Source organism: Solea solea, chromosome 5 (assembly GCF_958295425.1).
Source record: "Solea solea chromosome 5, fSolSol10.1, whole genome shotgun sequence".
NCBI classification, from domain to species: Eukaryota; Metazoa; Chordata; class Actinopteri; order Pleuronectiformes; family Soleidae; genus Solea; species Solea solea.
In genome coordinates this window covers 31,030,805-31,058,414 of record NC_081138.1, presented here as the reverse complement: position 1 = coordinate 31,058,414, position 27,610 = coordinate 31,030,805, and the positions used below count along the sequence as shown (strand labels likewise).

General features: G+C 34.3%; 1 protein-coding gene across 4 annotated transcripts in view; it reads right to left on the bottom strand.

The window, feature by feature from the left end:
• znf536 (zinc finger protein 536) overlaps positions 1 to 27,610 on the bottom strand; it is a 317,559-nt gene that overhangs the window by 22,345 nt on the left and 267,604 nt on the right. Inside the window, exon 8 of one of the 4 annotated variants that reach the window (XM_058629153.1) lies at positions 18,347 to 19,904. The exons of the other annotated variants lie outside the window; for them this stretch is intronic. Coding sequence (XP_058485136.1) covers positions 19,747 to 19,904 — 158 coding nt within the window. The 3' untranslated portion in view covers positions 18,347 to 19,746. Of the gene's footprint in view, positions 1 to 18,346; positions 19,905 to 27,610 lie in introns of those variants that run through there. 4 annotated transcript variants of the gene reach the window in all.

Here is a 27,610-nt window from a genome sequence, read left to right as displayed (position 1 = left end):
AGAATATCACACAAGAAAATCATAGTATGTTGTACAAAAAAGTCATATCATAGTATGTCGCCCAAAATCAATCAAAAAAGTCATAGTATAGCATGTCGTCATGAATCGCTCAAAAATGCCATAGTATAGCATGTCGTCCAAAATCGCTTAAAAAAGTCATAGTATAGCATGTCGTCCAAAATCACTTCAAAAAGTCATAGTATAGCATGTCGTCCAAAATCAATCAAAAAGTCATAGTATAGCATGTCGTCCAAAATCAATCAAAAAAGTCATAGTATAGCATGTCGTCCAAAAAAGTCATAGTATAGCATGTCGTCAAAAAAGTCATAGTATAGTATGTCGTCAAAAATCAATCAAAAAAGTCATAGTATAGTATGTCGTCAAAAATCAGTCAAAAAAGTCATAGTATAGCATGTCGTCCAAAATCAATCAAAAAAGTCATAGTATAGCATGTCGTCCAAAATCAATAAAAAAAGTCATAGTATGCCATGTCGTCAAAAATCACTTCAAAAAGTCATATATAGTATGTCGTCCAAAATCAGTCAAAAAAGTCATAGTATAGCATGTCGTCCAAAATCAATCAAAAAAGTCATAGTATAGCATGTCGTCAAAAATCAATCAAAAAAGTCATAGTATAGCATGTCGTCGAAAATCATGAAAAAAAGTCATAGTATAGTATGTCGTCGAAAATCATGAAAAAAAGTCATAGTATAGCATGTCGTCAAAAATCAATCAAAAATGTTGTAGTATAGTATGTCGTCCAAAATCAGTCAAAAAAGTCATAGTATAGCATGTCGTCCAAAAAAGTCATAGTATAGCATGTCGTCAAAAATCAATCAAAAAAGTCATAGTATAGCATGTCGTCCAAAATCAATCAAAAAAGTCATAGTATAGCATGTCGTCAAAAATCAATCAAAAAAGTCATAGTATAGCATGTCGTCCAAAATCAATCAAAAAAGTCATAGTATAGCATGTCGTCAAAAATCAATCAAAAAAGTCATAGTATAGCATGTCGTCCAAAATCAGTCAAAAAAGTCATAGTATAGTATGTCGTCAAAAATCAATCAAAAAAGTCATAGTATAGTGTGTCGTCGAAAATCATGAAAAAAAGTCATAGTATAGTATGTCGTCCAAAATGAGACAAAAAAGTCATAGTATAGTATGTCGTTGAAAATAATGAAAAAAAGTCATAGTATAGTATGTCGTCAAAAATCAGTCAAAAAAGTCATAGTATAGTATGTCGTTGAAAATAATGAAAAAAAGTCATAGTATAATATGTCGTCGAAAATCATGAAAAAAAGTCATAGTATAGTATGTCGTTAAAAATCATGAAAAAAGTCATAGTATAGTATGTCGTTAAAAATCATGAAAAAAGTCATAGTATAGTATGTCGTCGAAAATCATGAAAAAAAGTCATAGTATGGTATGTCGTCAAAAATCATGAAAAAAGTCATAGTATAGTATGTCGTCGAAAATCATGAAAAAAAGTCATAGTATAGTATGTCGTCAAAAATCATGAAAAAAGTCATAGTATAGTATGTCGTCCAAAAAAGTCATAGTATAGCATGTCGTCCAAAATCAGTCAAAAAAGTCATAGTATAGTATGTCGTCCAAAATGAGACAAAAAAGTCATAGTATAGTATGTCATCCAAAATCAGTCAAAAAAGTCATAGTATAGTATGTCGTCCAAAATGAGACATAAAAGTCATAGTATAGTATGTCGTCGAAAATAATGAAAAAAAGTCATAGTATAGTATGTCGTCCAAAATCAATCAAAAAAGTCATAGTATAGCATGTCGTCCAAAATCAATCAAAAAAGTCATAGTATAGCATGTCGTCAAAAATCAATCAAAAAAGTCATAGTATAGCATGTCGTCAAAAATCACTTCAAAAAGTCATAGTATAGTATGTCGTCCAAAATCAGTCAAAAAAGTCATAGTATAGTATGTCGTCAAAAATCAATCAAAAAAGTCATATTATAGTATGTCGTCAAAAATCATGAAAAAAGTCATAGTATAGTATGTCGTCAAAAATCAATCAAAAATGTCGTAGTATAGTATGTCGTCCAAAATCAGTCAAAAAAGTCATAGTATAGCATGTCGTCCAAAAAAGTCATAGTATAGCATGTCGTCCAAAATCAATCAAAAAAGTCATAGTATAGCATGTCGTCCAAAATCAATCAAAAAAGTCATAGTATAGCATGTCGTCAAAAATCAATCAAAAAAGTCATAGTATAGCATGTCGTCAAAAATCACTTCAAAAAGTCATAGTATAGTATGTCGTCCAAAATCAGTCAAAAAAGTCATAGTATAGTATGTCGTCAAAAATCAATCAAAAAAGTCATAGTATAGTGTGTCGTCGAAAATCATGAAAAAAAGTCATAGTATAGTATGTCGTCAAAAATCAATCAAAAAAGTCGTAGTATAGTATGTCGTCCAAAATGAGACAAAAAAGTCATAGTATAGTATGTCGTCGAAAATAATGAAAAAAAGTCATAGTAGAGTATGTCGTCGAAAATCAGTCAAAAAAGTCATAGTATAGTATGTCGTCGAAAATAATGAAAAAAAGTCATAGTAGAGTATGTCGTCGAAAATCAGTCAAAAAAGTCATAGTATAGTATGTCGTTGAAAATCACTTCAAAAAGTCATAGTATAGTATGTCGTCCAAAATCAGTCAAAAAAGTCATAGTATAGTATGTCGTCAAAAATCAATCAAAAAAGTCATATTATAGTATGTCGTCAAAAATCATGAAAAAAGTCATAGTATAGTATGTCGTCAAAAATCAATCAAAAATGTCGTAGTATAGTATGTCGTCCAAAATCAGTCAAAAAAGTCATAGTATAGCATGTCGTCCAAAAAAGTCATAGTATAGCATGTCGTCCAAAATCAATCAAAAAAGTCATAGTATAGCATGTCGTCCAAAATCAATCAAAAAAGTCATAGTATAGCATGTCGTCAAAAATCAATCAAAAAAGTCATAGTATAGCATGTCGTCAAAAATCACTTCAAAAAGTCATAGTATAGTATGTCGTCCAAAATCAGTCAAAAAAGTCATAGTATAGTATGTCGTCAAAAATCAATCAAAAAAGTCATAGTATAGTGTGTCGTCGAAAATCATGAAAAAAAGTCATAGTATAGTATGTCGTCAAAAATCAATCAAAAAAGTCGTAGTATAGTATGTCGTCCAAAATGAGACAAAAAAGTCATAGTATAGTATGTCGTCGAAAATAATGAAAAAAAGTCATAGTAGAGTATGTCGTCGAAAATCAGTCAAAAAAGTCATAGTATAGTATGTCGTCGAAAATAATGAAAAAAAGTCATAGTAGAGTATGTCGTCGAAAATCAGTCAAAAAAGTCATAGTATAGTATGTCGTTGAAAATAATGAAAAAAAGTCATAGTATAATATGTCGTCGAAAATCATGAAAAAAAGTCATAGTATAGTATGTCGTTGAAAATCATGAAAAAAGTCATATTATGGTATGTCGTCAAAAATCATGAAAAAAGTCATAGTATAGTATGTCGTCGAAAATCATGAAAAAAAGTCATAGTATGGTATGTCGTCAAAAATCATGAAAAAAGTCATAGTATAGTATGTCGTCGAAAATCATGAAAAAAAGTCATAGTATAGTATGTCGTCAAAAATCATGAAAAGTCATGGTATAGTATGTCGTCCAAAAAAGTCATAGTATAGCATGTCGTCCAAAATCAGTCAAAAAAAGTCATAGTATAGTATGTCGTCCAAAATCAGTCAAAAAAGTCATAGTATAGCATGTCGTCCAAAATCAATCAAAAAAGTCATAGTAAAGCATGTCGTCCAAAATCAATAAAAAAAGTCATAGTATGCCATGTCGTCAAAAATCACTTCAAAAAGTCATATATAGTATGTCGTCCAAAATCAGTCAAAAAAGTCATAGTATAGCATGTCGTCCAAAATCAATCAAAAAAGTCATAGTATAGCATGTCGTCAAAAATCAATCAAAAAAGTCATAGTATAGCATGTCGTCCAAAATCAATCAAAAAAGTCATAGTATAGTATGTCGTCGAAAATCATGAAAAAAGTCATAGTATAGTATGTCGTCGAAAATCATGAAAAAAAGTCATAGTATAGCATGTCGTCAAAAATCAATCAAAAAAGTCATAGTATAGCATGTCGTCCAAAATCAATCAAAAAAGTCATAGTATAGCATGTCGTCAAAAATCACTTCAAAAAGTCATAGTATAGTATGTCGTCCAAAATCAGTCAAAAAAGTCATAGTATAGCATGTCGTCCAAAAAAGTCATAGTATAGCATGTCGTCCAAAATCAATCAAAAAAGTCATAGTATAGCATGTCGTCAAAAATCAATCAAAAAAGTCATAGTATAGCATGTCGTCAAAAATCAATCAAAAAAGTCATAGTATAGCATGTCGTCAAAAATCACTTCAAAAAGTCATAGTATAGTATGTCGTCCAAAATCAGTCAAAAAAGTCATAGTATAGCATGTCGTCCAAAAAAGTCATAGTATAGCATGTCGTCCAAAATCAATCAAAAAAGTCATAGTATAGCATGTCGTCCAAAATCAATCAAAAAAGTCATAGTATAGCATGTCGTCAAAAATCAATCAAAAAAGTCATAGTATAGCATGTCGTCAAAAATCACTTCAAAAAGTCATAGTATAGTATGTCGTCCAAAATCAGTCAAAAAAGTCATAGTATAGTATGTCGTCAAAAATCAATCAAAAAAGTCATATTATAGTATGTCGTCAAAAATCATGAAAAAAGTCATAGTATAGTATGTCGTCAAAAATCAATCAAAAATGTCGTAGTATAGTATGTCGTCCAAAATCAGTCAAAAAAGTCATAGTATAGCATGTCGTCCAAAAAAGTCATAGTATAGCATGTCGTCCAAAATCAATCAAAAAAGTCATAGTATAGCATGTCGTCAAAAATCAATCAAAAAAGTCATAGTATAGTATGTCGTCGAAAATCATGAAAAAAAGTCATAGTATAGTATGTCGTCAAAAATCATGAAAAAAGTCATGGTATAGTATGTCGTCCAAAAAAGTCATAGTATAGCATGTCGTCCAAAATCAGTCAAAAAAGTCATAGTATAGTATGTCGTCCAAAATCAGTCAAAAAAGTCATAGTATAGCATGTCGTCCAAAATCAATCAAAAAAGTCATAGTAAAGCATGTCGTCCAAAATCAATAAAAAAAGTCATAGTATGCCATGTCGTCAAAAATCACTTCAAAAAGTCATATATAGTATGTCGTCCAAAATCAGTCAAAAAAGTCATAGTATAGCATGTCGTCCAAAATCAATCAAAAAAGTCATAGTATAGCATGTCGTCAAAAATCAATCAAAAAAGTCATAGTATAGCATGTCGTCGAAAATCATGAAAAAAAGTCATAGTATAGTATGTCGTCGAAAATCATGAAAAAAGTCATAGTATAGTATGTCGTCGAAAATCATGAAAAAAAGTCATAGTATAGTATGTCGTCAAAAATCAATCAAAAATGTTGTAGTATAGTATGTCGTCCAAAATCAGTCAAAAAAGTCATAGTATAGCATGTCGTCCAAAAAAGTCATAGTATAGCATGTCGTCAAAAATCAATCAAAAAAGTCATAGTATAGCATGTCGTCCAAAATCAATCAAAAAAGTCATAGTATAGCATGTCGTCAAAAATCACTTCAAAAAGTCATAGTATAGTATGTCGTCCAAAATCAGTCAAAAAAGTCATAGTATAGCATGTCGTCCAAAAAAGTCATAGTATAGCATGTCGTCCAAAATCAATCAAAAAAGTCATAGTATAGCATGTCGTCAAAAATCAATCAAAAAAGTCATAGTATAGCATGTCGTCAAAAATCACTTCAAAAAGTCATAGTTTAGTATGTCGTCCAAAATCAGTCAAAAAAGTCATAGTATAGCATGTCGTCCAAAAAAGTCATAGTATAGCATGTCGTCCAAAATCAATCAAAAAAGTCATAGTATAGCATGTCGTCCAAAATCAATCAAAAAAGTCATAGTATAGCATGTCGTCAAAAATCAATCAAAAAAGTCATAGTATAGCATGTCGTCAAAAATCACTTCAAAAAGTCATAGTATAGTATGTCGTCCAAAATCAGTCAAAAAAGTCATAGTATAGTATGTCGTCAAAAATCAATCAAAAAAGTCATAGTATAGTGTGTCGTCGAAAATCATGAAAAAAAGTCATAGTATAGTATGTCGTCAAAAATCAATCAAAAAAGTCGTAGTATAGTATGTCGTCCAAAATGAGACAAAAAAGTCATAGTATAGTATGTCGTCGAAAATAATGAAAAAAAGTCATAGTAGAGTATGTCGTCGAAAATCAGTCAAAAAAGTCATAGTATAGTATGTCGTTGAAAATAATGAAAAAAAGTCATAGTATAATATGTCGTCGAAAATCATGAAAAAAAGTCATAGTATAGTATGTCGTTGAAAATCATGAAAAAAGTCATATTATGGTATGTCGTCAAAAATCATGAAAAAAGTCATAGTATAGTATGTCGTCGAAAATCATGAAAAAAAGTCATAGTATGGTATGTCGTCAAAAATCATGAAAAAAGTCATAGTATAGTATGTCGTCGAAAATCATGAAAAAAAGTCATAGTATAGTATGTCGTCGAAAATCATGAAAAAAAGTCATGGTATAGTATGTCGTCCAAAAAAGTCATAGTATAGCATGTCGTCCAAAATCAGTCAAAAAAGTCATAGTATAGTATGTCGTCCAAAATCAGTCAAAAAAGTCATAGTATAGCATGTCGTCCAAAATCAATCAAAAAAGTCATAGTAAAGCATGTCGTCCAAAATCAATAAAAAAAGTCATAGTATGCCATGTCGTCAAAAATCACTTCAAAAAGTCATAGTAAAGCATGTCGTCCAAAATCAATAAAAAAAGTCATAGTATGCCATGTCGTCAAAAATCACTTCAAAAAGTCATATATAGTATGTCGTCCAAAATCAGTCAAAAAAGTCATAGTATAGCATGTCGTCCAAAATCAATCAAAAAAGTCATAGTATAGCATGTCGTCAAAAATCAATCAAAAAAGTCATAGTATAGCATGTCGTCGAAAATCATGAAAAAAAGTCATAGTATAGTATGTCGTCGAAAATCATGAAAAAAGTCATAGTATAGTATGTCGTCGAAAATCATGAAAAAAAGTCATAGTATAGTATGTCGTCAAAAATCAATCAAAAATGTTGTAGTATAGTATGTCGTCCAAAATCAGTCAAAAAAGTCATAGTATAGCATGTCGTCCAAAAAAGTCATAGTATAGCATGTCGTCAAAAATCAATCAAAAAAGTCATAGTATAGCATGTCGTCCAAAATCAATCAAAAAAGTCATAGTATAGCATGTCGTCAAAAATCACTTCAAAAAGTCATAGTATAGTATGTCGTCCAAAATCAGTCAAAAAAGTCATAGTATAGCATGTCGTCCAAAAAAGTCATAGTATAGCATGTCGTCCAAAATCAATCAAAAAAGTCATAGTATAGCATGTCGTCAAAAATCAATCAAAAAAGTCATAGTATAGCATGTCGTCAAAAATCAATCAAAAAAGTCATAGTATAGCATGTCGTCAAAAATCACTTCAAAAAGTCATAGTATAGTATGTCGTCCAAAATCAGTCAAAAAAGTCATAGTATAGCATGTCGTCCAAAAAAGTCATAGTATAGCATGTCGTCCAAAATCAATCAAAAAAGTCATAGTATAGCATGTCGTCCAAAATCAATCAAAAAAGTCATAGTATAGCATGTCGTGAAAAATCAATCAAAAAAGTCATAGTATAGCATGTCGTCAAAAATCACTTCAAAAAGTCATAGTATAGTATGTCGTCCAAAATCAGTCAAAAAAGTCATAGTATAGTATGTCGTCAAAAATCAATCAAAAAAGTCATATTATAGTATGTCGTCAAAAATCATGAAAAAAGTCATAGTATAGTATGTCGTCAAAAATCAATCAAAAATGTCGTAGTATAGTATGTCGTCCAAAATCAGTCAAAAAAGTCATAGTATAGCATGTCGTCCAAAAAAGTCATAGTATAGCATGTCGTCCAAAATCAATCAAAAAAGTCATAGTATAGCATGTCGTCAAAAATCAATCAAAAAAGTCATAGTATAGCATGTCGTCAAAAATCACTTCAAAAAGTCATAGTTTAGTATGTCGTCCAAAATCAGTCAAAAAAGTCATAGTATAGCATGTCGTCCAAAAAAGTCATAGTATAGCATGTCGTCCAAAATCAATCAAAAAAGTCATAGTATAGCATGTCGTCCAAAATCAATCAAAAAAGTCATAGTATAGCATGTCGTCAAAAATCAATCAAAAAAGTCATAGTATAGCATGTCGTCAAAAATCACTTCAAAAAGTCATAGTATAGTATGTCGTCCAAAATCAGTCAAAAAAGTCATAGTATAGTATGTCGTCAAAAATCAATCAAAAAAGTCATAGTATAGTGTGTCGTCGAAAATCATGAAAAAAAGTCATAGTATAGTATGTCGTCAAAAATCAATCAAAAAAGTCGTAGTATAGTATGTCGTCCAAAATGAGACAAAAAAGTCATAGTATAGTATGTCGTCGAAAATAATGAAAAAAAGTCATAGTAGAGTATGTCGTCGAAAATCAGTCAAAAAAGTCATAGTATAGTATGTCGTCGAAAATAATGAAAAAAAGTCATAGTAGAGTATGTCGTCGAAAATCAGTCAAAAAAGTCATAGTATAGTATGTCGTTGAAAATAATGAAAAAAAGTCATAGTATAATATGTCGTCGAAAATCATGAAAAAAAGTCATAGTATAGTATGTCGTTGAAAATCATGAAAAAAGTCATATTAAGGTATGTCGTCAAAAATCATGAAAAAAGTCATAGTATAGTATGTCGTCGAAAATCATGAAAAAAAGTCATAGTATGGTATGTCGTCAAAAATCATGAAAAAAGTCATAGTATAGTATGTCGTCGAAAATCATGAAAAAAAGTCATAGTATAGTATGTCGTCAAAAATCATGAAAAAAGTCATGGTATAGTATGTCGTCCAAAAAAGTCATAGTATAGCATGTCGTCCAAAATCAGTCAAAAAAGTCATAGTATAGTATGTCGTCCAAAATCAGTCAAAAAAGTCATAGTATAGCATGTCGTCCAAAATCAATCAAAAAAGTCATAGTAAAGCATGTCGTCCAAAATCAATAAAAAAAGTCATAGTATGCCATGTCGTCAAAAATCACTTCAAAAAGTCATATATAGTATGTCGTCCAAAATCAGTCAAAAAAGTCATAGTATAGCATGTCGTCCAAAATCAATCAAAAAAGTCATAGTATAGCATGTCGTCAAAAATCAATCAAAAAAGTCATAGTATAGCATGTCGTCGAAAATCATGAAAAAAAGTCATAGTATAGTATGTCGTCAAAAATCAATCAAAAAAGTCATAGTATAGCATGTCGTCAAAAATCACTTCAAAAAGTCATAGTATAGTATGTCGTCCAAAATCAGTCAAAAAAGTCATAGTATAGTATGTCGTCAAAAATCAATCAAAAAAGTCATATTATAGTATGTCGTCAAAAATCATGAAAAAAGTCATAGTATAGTATGTCGTCAAAAATCAATCAAAAATGTCGTAGTATAGTATGTCGTCCAAAATCAGTCAAAAAAGTCATAGTATAGCATGTCGTCCAAAAAAGTCATAGTATAGCATGTCGTCCAAAATCAATCAAAAAAGTCATAGTATAGCATGTCGTCAAAAATCAATCAAAAAAGTCATAGTATAGTATGTCGTCGAAAATCATGAAAAAAAGTCATAGTAAAGTATGTCGTCAAAAATCATGAAAAAAGTCATGGTATAGTATGTCGTCCAAAAAAGTCATAGTATAGCATGTCGTCCAAAATCAGTCAAAAAAGTCATAGTATAGTATGTCGTCCAAAATCAGTCAAAAAAGTCATAATATAGCATGTCGTCCAAAATCAATCAAAAAAGTCATAGTAAAGCATGTCGTCCAAAATCAATAAAAAAAGTCATAGTATGCCATGTCGTCAAAAATCACTTCAAAAAGTCATATATAGTATGTCGTCCAAAATCAGTCAAAAAAGTCATAGTATAGCATGTCGTCCAAAATCAATCAAAAAAGTCATAGTATAGCATGTCGTCAAAAATCAATCAAAAAAGTCATAGTATAGCATGTCGTCGAAAATCATGAAAAAAAGTCATAGTATAGTATGTCGTCGAAAATCATGAAAAAAGTCATAGTATAGTATGTCGTCGAAAATCATGAAAAAAAGTCATAGTATAGTATGTCGTCAAAAATCAATCAAAAATGTTGTAGTATAGTATGTCGTCCAAAATCAGTCAAAAAAGTCATAGTATAGCATGTCGTCCAAAAAAGTCATAGTATAGCATGTCGTCAAAAATCAATCAAAAAAGTCATAGTATAGCATGTCGTCCAAAATCAATCAAAAAAGTCATAGTATAGCATGTCGTCAAAAATCACTTCAAAAAGTCATAGTATAGTATGTCGTCCAAAATCAGTCAAAAAAGTCATAGTATAGCATGTCGTCCAAAAAAGTCATAGTATAGCATGTCGTCCAAAATCAATCAAAAAAGTCATAGTATAGCATGTCGTCAAAAATCAATCAAAAAAGTCATAGTATAGCATGTCGTCAAAAATCAATCAAAAAAGTCATAGTATAGCATGTCGTCAAAAATCACTTCAAAAAGTCATAGTATAGTATGTCGTCCAAAATCAGTCAAAAAAGTCATAGTATAGCATGTCGTCCAAAAAAGTCGTAGTATAGCATGTCGTCCAAAATCAATCAAAAAAGTCATAGTATAGCATGTCGTCCAAAATCAATCAAAAAAGTCATAGTATAGCATGTCGTCAAAAATCAATCAAAAAAGTCATAGTATAGCATGTCGTCAAAAATCACTTCAAAAAGTCATAGTATAGTATGTCGTCCAAAATCAGTCAAAAAAGTCATAGTATAGTATGTCGTCAAAAATCAATCAAAAAAGTCATATTATAGTATGTCGTCAAAAATCATGAAAAAAGTCATAGTATAGTATGTCGTCAAAAATCAATCAAAAATGTCGTAGTATAGTATGTCGTCCAAAATCAGTCAAAAAAGTCATAGTATAGCATGTCGTCCAAAAAAGTCATAGTATAGCATGTCGTCCAAAATCAATCAAAAAAGTCATAGTATAGCATGTCGTCAAAAATCAATCAAAAAAGTCATAGTATAGCATGTCGTCAAAAATCACTTCAAAAAGTCATAGTTTAGTATGTCGTCCAAAATCAGTCAAAAAAGTCATAGTATAGCATGTCGTCCAAAAAAGTCATAGTATAGCATGTCGTCCAAAATCAATCAAAAAAGTCATAGTATAGCATGTCGTCCAAAATCAATCAAAAAAGTCATAGTATAGCATGTCGTCAAAAATCAATCAAAAAAGTCATAGTATAGCATGTCGTCAAAAATCACTTCAAAAAGTCATAGTATAGTATGTTGTCCAAAATCAGTCAAAAAAGTCATAGTATAGTATGTCGTCAAAAATCAATCAAAAAAGTCATAGTATAGTGTGTCGTCGAAAATCATGAAAAAAAGTCATAGTATAGTATGTCGTCAAAAATCAATCAAAAAAGTCGTAGTATAGTATGTCGTCCAAAATGAGACAAAAAAGTCATAGTATAGTATGTCGTCGAAAATAATGAAAAAAAGTCATAGTAGAGTATGTCGTCGAAAATCAGTCAAAAAAGTCATAGTATAGTATGTCGTCGAAAATAATGAAAAAAAGTCATAGTAGAGTATGTCGTCGAAAATCAGTCAAAAAAGTCATAGTATAGTATGTCGTTGAAAATAATGGAAAAAAAGTCATAGTATAATATGTCGTCGAAAATCATGAAAAAAAGTCATAGTATAGTATGTCGTTGAAAATCATGAAAAAAGTCATATTATGGTATGTCGTCAAAAATCATGAAAAAAGTCATAGTATAGTATGTCGTCGAAAATCATGAAAAAAAGTCATAGTATGGTATGTCGTCAAAAATCATGAAAAAAGTCATAGTATAGTATGTCGTCGAAAATCATGAAAAAAAGTCATAGTATAGTATGTCGTCAAAAATCATGAAAAAAGTCATGGTATAGTATGTCGTCCAAAAAAGTCATAGTATAGCATGTCGTCCAAAATCAGTCAAAAAAGTCATAGTATAGTATGTCGTCCAAAATCAGTCAAAAAAGTCATAGTATAGCATGTCGTCCAAAATCAATCAAAAAAGTCATAGTAAAGCATGTCGTCCAAAATCAATAAAAAAAGTCATAGTATGCCATGTCGTCAAAAATCACTTCAAAAAGTCATATATAGTATGTCGTCCAAAATCAGTCAAAAAAGTCATAGTATAGCATGTCGTCCAAAATCAATCAAAAAAGTCATAGTATAGCATGTCGTCAAAAATCAATCAAAAAAGTCATAGTATAGCATGTCGTCGAAAATCATGAAAAAAAGTCATAGTATAGTATGTCGTCGAAAATCATGAAAAAAGTCATAGTATAGTATGTCGTCGAAAATCATGAAAAAAAGTCATAGTATAGTATGTCGTCAAAAATCAATCAAAAATGTTGTAGTATAGTATGTCGTCCAAAATCAGTCAAAAAAGTCATACTATAGCATGTCGTCCAAAAAAGTCATAGTATAGCATGTCGTCAAAAATCAATCAAAAAAGTCATAGTATAGCATGTCGTCCAAAATCAATCAAAAAAGTCATAGTATAGCATGTCGTCAAAAATCACTTCAAAAAGTCATAGTATAGTATGTCGTCCAAAATCAGTCAAAAAAGTCATAGTATAGCATGTCGTCCAAAAAAGTCATAGTATAGCATGTCGTCCAAAATCAATCAAAAAAGTCATAGTATAGCATGTCGTCAAAAATCAATCAAAAAAGTCATAGTATAGCATGTCGTCAAAAATCAATCAAAAAAGTCATAGTATAGCATGTCGTCAAAAATCACTTCAAAAAGTCATAGTATAGTATGTCGTCCAAAATCAGTCAAAAAAGTCATAGTATAGTATGTCGTCAAAAATCAATCAAAAAAGTCATAGTATAGTATGTCGTCGAAAATCATGAAAAAAAGTCATAGTATAGTATGTCGTCAAAAATAAATCAAAAAAGTCGTAGTATAGTATGTCGTCCAAAATGAGACAAAAAAGTCATAGTATAGTATGTCGTCGAAAATAATGAAAAAAAGTAATAGTATAGTATGTCGTCGAAAATCATGAAAAAAAGTCATAGTATAGTATGTCGTCAAAAATCAATCAAAAATGTCGTAGTATAGTATGTCGTCCAAAATCAGTCAAAAAAGTCATAGTATAGCATGTCGTCCAAAAAAGTCATAGTATAGCATGTCGTCCAAAATCAATCAAAAAAGTCATAGTATAGCATGTCGTCCAAAATCAATCAAAAAAGTCATAGTATAGCATGTCGTCCAAAATCAATCAAAAAAGTCATAGTATAGCATGTCGTCCAAAATCAGTCAAAAAAGTCATAGTATAGCATGTCGTCCTAAATCAGTCAAAAAAGTCATAGTATAGCATGTCGTCCAAAATCAATCAAAAAAGTCATAGTATAGCATGTCGTCCAAAATCACTTCAAAAAGTCATAGTATAGTATTTCGTCAAAAATCAATCAAAAAAGTCATAGTATAGCATGTCGTCAAAAATCACTTCAAAAAGTCATAGTATAGTATGTCGTCCAAAATCAGTCAAAAAAGTCATAGTATAGCATGTCGTCCAAAATCAATCAAAAAAGTCATAGTATAGTATGTCGTCAAAAATCAATCAAAAATGTTGTAGTATAGTATGTCGTCCAAAATCAGTCAAAAAAGTCATACTATAGCATGTCGTCCAAAAAAGTCATAGTATAGCATGTCGTCAAAAATCAATCAAAAAAGTCATAGTATAGCATGTCGTCCAAAATCAATCAAAAAAGTCATAGTATAGCATGTCGTCAAAAATCACTTCAAAAAGTCATAGTATAGTATGTCGTCCAAAATCAGTCAAAAAAGTCATAGTATAGCATGTCGTCCAAAAAAGTCATAGTATAGCATGTCGTCCAAAATCAATCAAAAAAGTCATAGTATAGCATGTCGTCAAAAATCAATCAAAAAAGTCATAGTATAGCATGTCGTCAAAAATCAATCAAAAAAGTCATAGTATAGCATGTCGTCAAAAATCACTTCAAAAAGTCATAGTATAGTATGTCGTCCAAAATCAGTCAAAAAAGTCATAGTATAGTATGTCGTCAAAAATCAATCAAAAAAGTCATAGTATAGTATGTCGTCGAAAATCATGAAAAAAAGTCATAGTATAGTATGTCGTCAAAAATAAATCAAAAAAGTCGTAGTATAGTATGTCGTCCAAAATGAGACAAAAAAGTCATAGTATAGTATGTCGTCGAAAATAATGAAAAAAAGTAATAGTATAGTATGTCGTCGAAAATCATGAAAAAAAGTCATAGTATAGTATGTCGTCAAAAATCAATCAAAAATGTCGTAGTATAGTATGTCGTCCAAAATCAGTCAAAAAAGTCATAGTATAGCATGTCGTCCAAAAAAGTCATAGTATAGCATGTCGTCCAAAATCAATCAAAAAAGTCATAGTATAGCATGTCGTCCAAAATCAATCAAAAAAGTCATAGTATAGCATGTCGTCCAAAATCAATCAAAAAAGTCATAGTATAGCATGTCGTCCAAAATCAGTCAAAAAAGTCATAGTATAGCATGTCGTCCTAAATCAGTCAAAAAAGTCATAGTATAGCATGTCGTCCAAAATCAATCAAAAAAGTCATAGTATAGCATGTCGTCCAAAATCACTTCAAAAAGTCATAGTATAGTATTTCGTCAAAAATCAATCAAAAAAGTCATAGTATAGCATGTCGTCAAAAATCACTTCAAAAAGTCATAGTATAGTATGTCGTCCAAAATCAGTCAAAAAAGTCATAGTATAGCATGTCGTCCAAAATCAATCAAAAAAGTCATAGTATAGCATGTCGTCCAAAATCAATCAAAAAAGTCATAGTATAGTATTTCGTCAAAAATCAATCAAAAAAGTCATAGTATAGCATGTCGTCCAAAATCAATCAAAAAAGTCATAGTATAGCATGTCGTCCAAAATCAATCAAAAAAGTCATAGTATAGTATGTCGTCCAAAATCAGTCAAAAAAGTCATAGTATAGCATGTCGTCCAAAATCAATCAAAAAAGTCATAGTATAGTATGTCGTCCAAAATCAGTCAAAAAAGTCATAGTATAGCATGTCGTCCAAAATCAGTCAAAAAAGTCACAGTATAGCATGTTGTCCAAAATCGCTCAAACAAGTCATAGTATAGTATGTCGTCCAAAATCAATCAAAAAATTCATAGTTTAGCATGTCGTCCAAAATCAATCAAAAATGTCATAGTATAGCATGTCGTCCAAAATGTGAAAAAAATTATATTTTTTAGAGGCTCACTTACTTATACGACCAGCAGAGGCCGATAGAGGCTTGTTACGTGAATTGGCAGATTGTACTCAATTCCCTTGTAAGTCGCGTTGGATAAAAGCGTCTGCTAAATGACATGTAATGTAATGTAATGTAATGTAATGTAATGTAATATGATGTAATGTAATTTACATTTAAGATTTTAGAAGAGGCTTTTATCCAAAGCGACTTACAAGAGAACAGAGTATTGAAGTGTGAGCTTGTGGGGTCTGATTGCCTGGTTTTGTTTGTGACATCATCAGTTGTTAGATTCTTACCAAAAACCTGCAGAAACGTACTTGATGGAAGTTTCTAAAAGAAAAACAGACTCACAAACAAACCAAACAAAAGTGTTCTTGGAAGTTTTACGGCGGAGTCTACCAATAACACCAAGTGAAATGAAAAATGAAAAATAATAAAACCTGAAACAATCCATTGCGGTCACAATCCTCTTGTTTGTTTGAATACATTTTATTTTTATTATAAGTACAGTTCAGTAGTTACAAAACGAAGCATCTGCCATGAGGATACAGCAAAACATAAAGAGTGTTCAGCTCACGAGACGGGATTTTTTTTGTACATAACACGTGGAGTGGAATGCTCATCATCGCTGGTTCGGAGGTCAAAGCCGTCGAGGACCACATGTAGGACCACATTTCCCAGAATTCCTCCCTCACTCGCTCACTCCCTCCCTCCAAATTCACACCCGTTTCCCCCCAACAACAACCGCTGCTTCTCACTTCACTTCTGTGATTATTTTTAGTTTTAAATCCCCCTCCTTTTCCTGGTTTATATATCGAAAACGAATAAAAGGGGGGAAAAAAATGGCTTTTTCGTTTTCTGCATGAATGAGTGAATGTTCCGCAGCTTTGTGTGTGGATTTTGAGTCATGCTGCTGAACGCTGCAGGTCAAAGGGGGGATTTGCATACAAAAAACAATTCATTTAAAAGCCACATACATTAAAGAGGCCAATGGAGGAGAATAAAGAAAAATAAAAATAGGAAGTATTATATTTGGACTGTATATTATACCGACTTAGAATTCTTCTCTGGGTTCACAAAAAAGTTTGACGTAGAAACATTTCACAAAGCCAAGGGACACACAAACACACACCTTCAGTTTAGTTAGTTATCTAGTTTTATACTGTATAGGTTTGGATTTATAATACTATCACAGTGCCAAATACTTCTGTAGAACCAAAGAAACAAATAGGAAAAAGAAATAAAGAAAATCCCTCTACTCATAATGGAGCCTGTATATATGGGGGGGCGGGGGGAGGGGGAGGGGCAAATATGTTTGCAGCACAGGAGACGATTGTCATCTTTTTTCTTTTAGTTTTTTCTTCTTTAATCAGTAAATGGAGAAGGCATTAATGTACAGTACATATATATATATATATATATATTTATATATATAAAAAAAATCAAAATAAAAACCCTACAGTCTAGCACAGCTACATAGCTTTTTTTTGTAGAAGCGAGAACAGATGACGTGTATCTAAGGCTATACACAAGGTTTCACCCTCCCCCAGGTTTTTTGTTGTCATTGTTGTTTTTGTTTTTTGTGTTTCTTTAAAATCTCATTTTAAAGTAAATACATCAGTAGTCATTAACACTGTGCAACAATGATCGGTGGCAGTATCTTACAAACGCCTGCGACGCTACAGAGCTCTGGAGGCGGAGGAGGAGGAGGAGCGGGGGGGTGACGAAGAAATAATAATAATTAAAAAACAACAACGTTAATCCCTCCTCACACACGTGGTTTGGTTTTTTTTGAGCGTGGCTGTGAAAACGACTGTCACTCGTTTGCGTTTCCTTGTCACAAATCTTTTATTTTCCTCTCTTTTTATAAACTACTGTTACTGTTTATCTTTCTATGTACATTTAGCATCTGTGGCTGCGCTACGGAAGAGGATTAGAGCCACGTGTGAGGAAAAAGGGTTTTGTGGAAACAACATTTTGAATTTTAAAGTTCATTTTTAGAATTCTGAGATTAAAGTTGGAGATTTAAATCAGGATTCTGAGGCGAAAAACAATCGGAATTCTGAGATTAAATTCAAAATTCTGAGGGTGAAGGTCTGAATTCTCTTATTAAAGTTTGAGATTTATGTCAGAAAAAATAATCAGCTGAAAAAAAAATCAAATTCTGAGATTAAAGTATAAAAGAATTTTTGCAGCAAAAACTAAATCTGAATTCTGAGATTTAAATTTGAAATTTAAGTGAGAAAAAATTATTTTGAGGTGGGAAAAAATCTGAATTCTGAGATTAAAGCCTGAGATTAAAGTAAGAATTCTACAATTAAAGTCTGAATTCTGTTCTGAGAACAAATACTTCTGAGATTAAAATAAGAATTCATATTTTTCTTTCATAATTCTGACTTTAATCCCAGAATGTTGTCTTCTTTTAAATATGAAGTTTGTTTTCCATAAAACGCTGCCATGTGGCTCTAATCCTTGTGCGCATCTGCAGCGGTGAACGATACAGAATGAGAAGAACAGACAGAAGAAGCTGAAGACCTGCAGCAGAGAGGGGATTCACTTCCAGGACATTTATGGAACCATCAGAACCACCTTTCACCTTTTATATCATTTATAATGTATATTTACTGTTTCATCACTGGAGAATAACTTTCCATATGTGGGACGTGACTTTTTAAAGATGACAAACAATCATGACCCAAATCACAATAAAAAAAAACGTGACAAGACAAACTTTGTGCATAATGTAACGACTCATTTACAGCAAATATCATTTTTCAATTTGTAAACAAATCATTTTCTTTATGCACTTTATTTAAAAACATACACACGGAAAATCTGAAACTAAAACGTTGGAAGAATTCTGCACATTTGTTTTGGGGGGGGACCCAAAAAAATTCTCTTGTGACCCATCTGTGGGCCCTGACCCAGTGCTTGAGAACCACTGTTGTAGATTACATGAGAGGAGGGAAGTGGAGGAAAGTAAAAAAACACACAAGTCTTTGTTACACGCTGATACTGCGAGATGAACGCGGAGGAAACACCGAAATATGAAGTTAAATCTCTAATTCTAAGACAGTATTTTGAGTCAGAATTATTGGATTAAAGTCTGAGATTAAAGTCAGAATTCTTGGATTAAAGTCAGAATTCTTGGATTAAAGTAAATTCAGGATTCAAAAAAGAGTCATTCTGGGATTAAAGTTTGAGATTAAAGTCAGAATTTTGGGATTAAAGTTTGAGATTAAAGTCAGGATTTAAAAAGAGTCCAAATTCTGGGATTGTGGAAAAAAAAAAATCTGAATTTGAGAGTTTGAGATTAGAGTCAGAATTTGCCTGAGAAGTGGTGATTTGAGATGAAGTGGATTATGAAACGTTAGTCAGACCCTGATGAAGACTTGTAAATAAACACAACATAATCTCATGTCTCCGTGTTCGTCTGCAGATCAGCATCTATCAGGACTTCAGGGATTTTCTTTTTGTCTTTTCATAGATTGTCACATGTCGCCCTGTCCTTTTTTTTTTTTTTTAAATCAACCAGCACGAGTTCCCACGCACGACGACGACCACGGGACATAAACAGTGACTCGATGGCGCCCTCGAGTGGCCGCTCTGGGGGGGGGGGGGGGGGATGTGCTTGAATGCCGCTGCGTGGACAGTCCAGTTCCGCTTGAGTCTCTGTTTCTACAGTAAAATACATTCCAGTACGACACGACGTCCGTCCACGAGACACGAGCGTCGCCTTCAGGATTTACCAGGAGAGGAAACGTCTTTGATTTCAATCACAAACACTTTGAAACTAAAAATCAAGAAAAACAAAACAAAAAAAAGGACAAACCTTTCTAGCTCAAGGAATGTATCAGAGTTGCTAATCAGACAGGAAGTTCCATCCAAAATCAAATCAAAGTCAGAACTAAAACATCATAGAAGAGATAAGACGACAAAGACGAGGATCGCTCAGACCACGGGAGACAAAACTGGAAAGTCACTTCTTTTTTTTCTCTTTTTTTCTTTTTTCTTTCTTTTTTAGTGTCCAAGAAAAAAAGCCGTTAGGTCCGTCACGTAAATCCGTCCCCAAAACAACTGTCCTTCACACGGTCCTCACCTCCTCTGACGGTAGTATGTGTTTTTTTTTTCATCTTAAATAAAGTCTTTTATAGTGTTTTCCTTCATTTATCCTTCATCCTTCATCATCATCATCATCATCATCATCATCATCGCCTTCTTCCTCCTCCTCCTCCTCCTCCTCCTCATCATCATCCTGCCCTCTCTCGCTGCCGTCTTTAGCCTTTGTTTACAGCTTGGGCATCCAGCCCCTCGGGGTCGCCTAGGTTACGGTTGTTAGGGTGGTTAAGGTCGCTGTTAAGGCGGCTGGGGTCGTGGGTCAGCGCGGGGTCATGGGTCATGGGCTGGTCGTCCTCCTCTCCCACCCACAGGTGCACTACGACCAATGAGAGAAGAAGAAGAGGCAGATTAGCACCACGGACCCAAACACAACCTGACCCCACCCTACAGTACACACACGCACACACACACACACATGCACACGCACATGCACACACACACACACACACACGCACACACACACACACTCAGCAACATCACTGCCCTCCCTGCACCAAACCCCACAGAGAAAATCAGTGATTTAACGTCACAGCACACAGACGCTGTGGATCCACTGCTGCCTCCGTGAGTAAGTTAAACATTTGTAATCTTGTCAAAGTTTCACTTTCACCTTCACTCACATTTAATAAAGTGACACAAAGTGACCACACGAGGCAGCAGTAGACCAGCAGCCCCTGAGTCCACACCAGCTTAAATGACTGATTTTCTCTGTGGAGTTTGGTGTGGGAGAGACAAACGTGAGTTTCCTGTTGGAAAAGTCTGTCTAACAATGAGATAAAGACACAAACATGTTCGTAAAGATATTGTAGATTTAATCTCATGTAGATTATATAAACTCAAACCATTTTAAGTCAATAAAGGGTCATTTCACCTAAAAAACAGGAGGAAAAAACATGTGGTGTGGGTGAGTGTGGGTCTCATGTTAGTGTGAAAACATTTCAAAAAAGTTGATCCATAATAAAACTTCCATGAATTAGTCTGAATGTATTTGTCACATATTTAAACCTGTACAGGAAGTGGGTTTTTATTTATGAATTTGACTTAAAGAGCTCAAAGTAAACACCTTTAAATTGAAAATGACTTCATAATTTAGGTTAAAAATCATGGTACGAACAATATGAACACACTATATAAACAATTAAACTGTCAGATTAGCAACAATATAACCTCTTTATTTTAATCTTAAACATCATTTCTTGTGTTTCTTGGACACTAATGTTAATGAAATGGAAATAAAACGACAAATAAAGTAGAAAAAAAGACGCTGCTCGTCAGAAGAACTCGTATTAATCCCGTTTTCCTTTGCTCTGATTTCACTCGGCGAGATCATCGTCTTTAAAATGACACGAGTGAAGTGAAGTGAAGTGAATAATCCTAATAAAAGGTTCAGAGCGTCTGTAATGACGTCCCACAGCTGCGGCCACTATATAAATAATAATAATAATAATAATAATAATAATAATAATAATAAATAATGCAACTTTTCCTTCACTCAGCAACTTCTGGGGGGAAAATGATTTTGCAATAAAACACATTTGCATGTCGTGTTCTTTTTAAAGTGCCGTTATGAATCTGACAAAGAAGCAAATTAAAACACGGGGCTTTTATTTGAACTGTGGCAGAAGAGTGTGACTCTGAGTAATAACTCTGTGTGTGTGTGTGTGTGTGATATAATTACACACTGTTTTCACTCTAATGAAACTAAAGCAGCGACTGAAAAACGTGTAAGAAGTGACTCGTGAAAGGAAGTCACATTAATCCATGTGTGTGTCGATGCTTTACCTGTGTGTGTGTGTTTGTGTCTTTGTGAGGACCACGAAAAGGGCTTTCTGAGGGTTAAGACCTGGTTTAAGGGTTAAGGGTCCTTAGTGAGAATGAGACAGTTAGTGTTTTATTTAGTCTTTAAATGAATGGAAGTCAATGCAAACCAAACTGATGTAATACTACTATGAATACTAATAATAATGTTAATATGGAATCATTCATACATGAAACCACATTTAATTAAAAAAACAACATAAGAAAAGAAGAAGTAGAGATTTTAAAGCTTCAAAAGGGGAAGAAAAGTATTTTTTAAAATACATTTGGTGTATAAAGGCGGTTAAAAAAATCTTAGAATAAAAAACATATAAAAACAATAAAATATTTTAAAAACCTTCATTTTAATCATTTTTATGGACAGTTTGTGTTTTTATTTGACTTTTGTGTCATTTTCTGAGACGCACTGACTAACGTTTCTGAGATATTCTTTATAAATAAGAACTATTGATTACTCTCATTATTATTCTTTTCTGTAACATTGTGATGCTTCATATTTCATAGTTTCTATCGTCAGTTATTTACTGAGTTGCTGTAACACAAGTGTTTTTCCTCAATAACGTACGTCCAACAACCCTCATCCATCCATCATCCACAAAAGTCCAATAAAAGTCATATAATTAGTTCATTTTAACATAATTAATGCACAAAAATGTGGAAATGTGAAAAACTAAATCGAACAAAGACTTAAATATGCACCTAATATGTTAAGATAAAAAGAATTCATCAGTCCCTGTCAGTCAAATTGTCCTTTTCTCAGAGATCTCGTCAGGATTTAATATATTATTATTATACCTGCAAATGACTTGGTTCATGACGCACTTTCACCACTAGATGGCAAACTAAGGCAGGAAATAAGAGCGAGGAGCTCAGAGAGAGAGAAACATCGTTTCCTTTAATGAACGACACAAACACATGACGTCACACAGACAGAGACAGCGCCACCTGTCAGCGTCACTGATCATCACAGTTTAATAACTGCGACATCTTTTTTATTTTCTATCACAGATCAAATCTGTTCTTATATATAAAGATAAAGATAAAGTCCCCCCCCCCCCCCCCGGGCCCCTGAGGGCACGTTTTGCCTTTGACATCCCTGTAAAGAAAGTTCCCGTAACGAGCTCCAGATTAGGCCCCATATTTGATTTTCACTGTTCATTAACTGAGCCACCTGGAATGTTATTATTTAAGCGCGCGGCTCCTTCTCCCCAAACAACTGCCGCTGCGAAGGGGGAGACATTTCCCCGCCAACTTTATAGATTTCGGCGTTAACTTCTCTTTCTGTTGCAGCTTTTAATTTCCCATTCGGGCAGAGAGGCAGCTGCAGCTCACACACACACACACACACACACACACACACGCACGCACGCACACACACACGCACACGCACGCACACGCACAGAAAACACGCCTGGCATTCGTTCATCACCTGAATTCATGCGATAATACGATTGTTTCATTCAAACATTCTGCCTTTCTCTCACATCACGTCACAACATTTAGTTCTATTCTTTATCTTTATCATCATTATTATTATTATTATTATTATTATTATTATTATTATTATTAATAATAATAAAATACAGTAAAAAAACTAAATAAGAGACATATTTATAAAGATAAACACCTCTGAGCACTTTTCAATGTGATTTCATATTTGACACTAATCTCAGTGACCCTGCAAATCAATTCTCAGTTAAATATGATGATATTTAAAGGTTAATTGAACTAATATTAATAAATATACATACAATCTTTGATTTTTGTTCACTGTCTTCTTTTATGTCAAGAATATGAAGAAAAATGAAAAGATAATTCTTATACTGACATTTATGAAAAATAATGACGAAATAATTATTTATTTTACAATATTTCAAAATAAGGTTGATTTTTTTTTTTTTACTAAAAACTAAGTTGTGATAGAAATAAGAAATGATTTTATTCTAAATGACTATAAGGCGAGGGGTGCCCCTTATGTTAACTTGAGCCCCTGTGCCCTGACGTGTGTGTGCGCGCCTCTGTGTGTGAAGGAGTAAGTGCGCCCCCCGGTGGTGCCTTCTGAGACGGCAGACTGCAGTGAAAGTGAAGTTATTGTGAAAGAAGAGGAGAAAACATCTGGTGAGAGGGAACTCGCAGCTCCGGGATCTGTCCGCTGTTCCCACAGGTGAACAATGACACCGGACCCTGTGTGTGTGTGTGTGTCGTTTCTCTTCCTTATCTTAAGCAATTATTAGGTTGTTTTTTTATATATACCTGATAAATTTTATTTTCATGTAAAACAAGTATTTCCTTTATTTGGATGGAATTTTTTTAATAATTGCAAGAAAAATGACTCAAAGTGTAACCGGGCAGAGTTCAGATCCAGCAGCAGAACGTTTGTCTGATGTTTTCCATGTTTTATTCTTTTATCGTCTATTTTGTGAACATTGTTTCATTTTTTTAATTTATGAATGAAATAAGTAGTAGAATTTTATCTTGTTTATAGACTTTCATTCAAACGGAGTTCCTCTCTCGACCAGTAGAGTCGCCCCCTGGTGGTTAACTGCTACTTCTATGTTTATAAAGTGGGAGACGGCGTCCACTTTTATTTACAACGTCACTGGATGGAGAACTTCAGGAGCTACAGAAGCTTCACATGTTTCTTATTTGTATTTTGTTGCTTTAGTTTTGGTCTCAGATTTTGCATCAGTGAGCGCGAGTTTGAATTCCCCCCCCCCCCCCCCCCCCCCCCACACACACACGTGGATGATAAAGTGGTAGAAAATGAATGTTACGTGACACATTTACATCATGTTATATCACAGCATCATCTCTGGACAGCAGCTAGAGGAACAGAGGCTGTGGTTCCTTTGTTAGCCCCCCCCCCCCGGGGCCCCGCGCTCTCAGGGAAAGAGTTGTTCTTGGCACGGCCCTGTCATTGTACAGCCGCTGCATTTATAAATATGTAAATATGAAGCAGCACCAGGCGTAACGCGGCTTGTATACACCGAGGAGGAAGTGAACGCACCCCCACCCACCCACCGCTGCCCCCCCACCCCGCCCTTCTCCTCCACCCCCTTAGCTAAAAATTGTATTTTTAGATGGTTTTAATGAATACAGGATGTTTATAGTTAGCATTCCCTGTGATTCACACAAAAGACTAGAAAAATCCACATCCACCCTCACCCCCCTCACCCCCATCCTCTCCCTCCTCCTCCCCGATCCCTCAAAGCACTACTAAAAAAGAAGAAGAAGAAGAAGAAGAGGAAGAAGAGGAGGAAGAAGAAGGGGTGAGGGAGAGATTTGTGTTGTTGTTGCTCTCAGTCTGCGTCGCACTCAGATCCCTGTTAGACAAACACTGTGCTGCGTTCAGGTGCAACAAAGAGTGACGGGAAAAAACTCCTGCATGCGGGTGGAGAGTGAGGAGGAGGAGGAGGAAGGTTTTCCTCACAAAGCTCCACTTCAAGGTGGAACACAATATTATTTTAAAGCAGTTGCAGACGTGTGTGTGTGTGTGTGTGTGTGTGTGTGCGCGGCGCGAGGTTAAAAAGCTTCTGTGTGTTTTTTCTTTTTATAAACTCACGTGTGTGTGTTTGCGTTTGTGTGTGTTTGCGTTTGTGTGTGTTTGCGTTTGTGTGTGTTTTCCGATGCTAACTCTCGGGGTCTGCTGCGAGGTGACGATGACAGGACGAAGACATTCAGGAGGAGGAGGAGGAGGAGGAGGAGGAGGTGTATGAAACACACACACACACACACACACGTTGTATCTTTTCCGCTCTTCGTCTGTAAAAGTCTTTCTGAGGCTCAAAGATTGGCGGCGTGATAAAAACCTCCGCTGAGCAATTTAAGCCCAAACACTGTGATGCTACAATCTGTCTTCTCTGCCTGATAGCGCTTTTCTCCCCTCTCCTCTCCAAATTACTTTCTTTCATATCTAATTATATTTGCTAATGATCTTATAAGAGAATAATGGAATGTGCTTGATCTATTACCTTTTTTTTTCAATACATAAATACAATGCGGGGAAATGACTGCTGGAGACAGGAGGTGTGTGTGTGTGTGTGTGTGTGTGTGTGTTTTTAATGTTTCTGATGAGAGGGAAAATGAAGCTGGGAGCTGCAGGGTCATTAATGGGCGATGAACACAGAGGTCATCTCTCATATTCTCTTTGACATTTCTCTCATCTGACGCGCTGCAAACAATCAGCAGCACGATTGTGAGCCCTGTGCTGCGCTCTCGTCTCACAGATCCACCTCCAGTCGCTCTGATCGTCTAATGGAAACATCTAACTTTGTTAGGTGTCACTTATTCATCGCCTCGCTCTCTTTCTCTTTCTTTCCTCCTCGTTTTTGCCCTGAAAACTTTCAAAGTTGAGACTAAAATGTGAAAGTTTTCCTGTGAAGTAAACGAGGGAAAAACTGAAAAGGTAAATGATGACTTTCTGATCTGTTTGGTTACAAAGAAACAAGTTGAACACTTTAGAGCCAGCGTTGGGGATAGTAACGCCCTTGTCTAAACTTATAACTTCATACAATTGTGGTGTCTCTCTCTCTCTCTCTCTCTCTCTTTTCCTTTCACCACAACCTGTCTCAGCAGATGCTGCACATCGCTGAGTCTGGTTCTGATCGTTTCATTGTTTTTCTGTAGTTTGATTTATTTAGTAAATTAAAAAACTCTAAACTCTACTTTTTTTAAACGTTTTAAATAAGAGCTGCAACTAAAGATTATTCTCTCTATGAATCATCGTTTGGTCCATAATAAAACGTCAGGAAACGTTAAAAACGTGGATCAGTGTTCGTCAAACCTGGAAACGATGATGTTCTCAAATGTCTTTGTTTTTGTCCCCAAACCAAAATGATTTCTTTGTTTTATGGAGCAAAGAAACGAGGAAATCTTCACATTTAAGAAGCTGAAAACCCTCAGAAATCTTGTTTTTATCAATGAAAAAAAGCTTCAAACCAATTCATCGATTACCAAAATAGTTGACGATTTAGTAATTGTTTCATAATTGATGAAACGATGAATTTAGAAACCAATGAATCGCTGCAACCATGAATGGATACACTGAGAAACACAGTGACAGATGAATGATTATGTTCAGCTTTCATGAAAACTTCTCTTTCTGTTCTTCAGTTGACACAAAAGTCTTTCTGTTGCCAAACCTCTGTCCCATCCTGTCCCTCCCTCCTCTTAAGCCTCGTCTCCACTCTCCTTTCTTCCCTCGTTCTCTTTCCCCTCCTATTATTTACTTTCTCTCTCTGTCTGTCTCTCTCTCTGTCTGTCTCTCTTGGCCGCGAGGACAAGCCGAGCCATGACAGCTTCTCTAAACCCCCCATATTAATGGAAGGAAATGGCATTCGATCCCTGTTTGATCTCCTAATCATTTCTGATGAAATGATAATTAGTGGCCTTCCAATCCTCCCACAGAGGAAGACAAAGGGCTGGACTGAGGGGGGGGGTAGTGTGTGTGTGTGTGTATGTGTGTGTGTGTGGGGGCGTGGTGCAAATACATTAAATAAGAAATCCTCTCACTTTTTTTTTCCCCGCAACCAAAATGACATTTGTGTCACTGAGCCGGGGCATGTTCATAACCAACAAGTGCTTTCCTTCTTTGCACATTTCCCATCCTTCGCGCACACACACAGACACACAAACACACGCACGCACACACACACACACAACGACACACACACACAGACACACACACAGACACACACACAACGACACACACACACAGAGCGCTTGGCGACTGCTGTCTGTGATTCTTTTCAGCTGACATAATCCTGATTGATTCGTTCAGCAGATAAAAAACTGGGTCCACTTCTGCCCTTTTACTGGGGGGTGGGGGGTGGGAGGGGGGTGCAGTGGAACATAATACGGCCTTTTATTCAGCAACAATGTCACATAATGGCGTTGGAATGTGCGGGGTGGGTGTGTGTATGTGTGTGTGTGTGTGGGGGGGGGGGGGGGGGGGGCACATCTTAAATGTTTTTGACACACAAAGACAGAGAGAGAGGAAGAGAGAGGAAATAAAAAACTGAATAAAAGGGGGCAGGGCTTCATCATCAAACTGCCACATTAGCCTCGTAACCCTGGTTTATTAAGGTCAAATTAAGAAGCGGTTATTTTCAAAAATGTCTCTGTGTTGTTTCACGGGGGGAAAATCACAGATTTGTCACCAAACCTCCACAGAAATGATGATTTACACGACACTCTAACAAATCT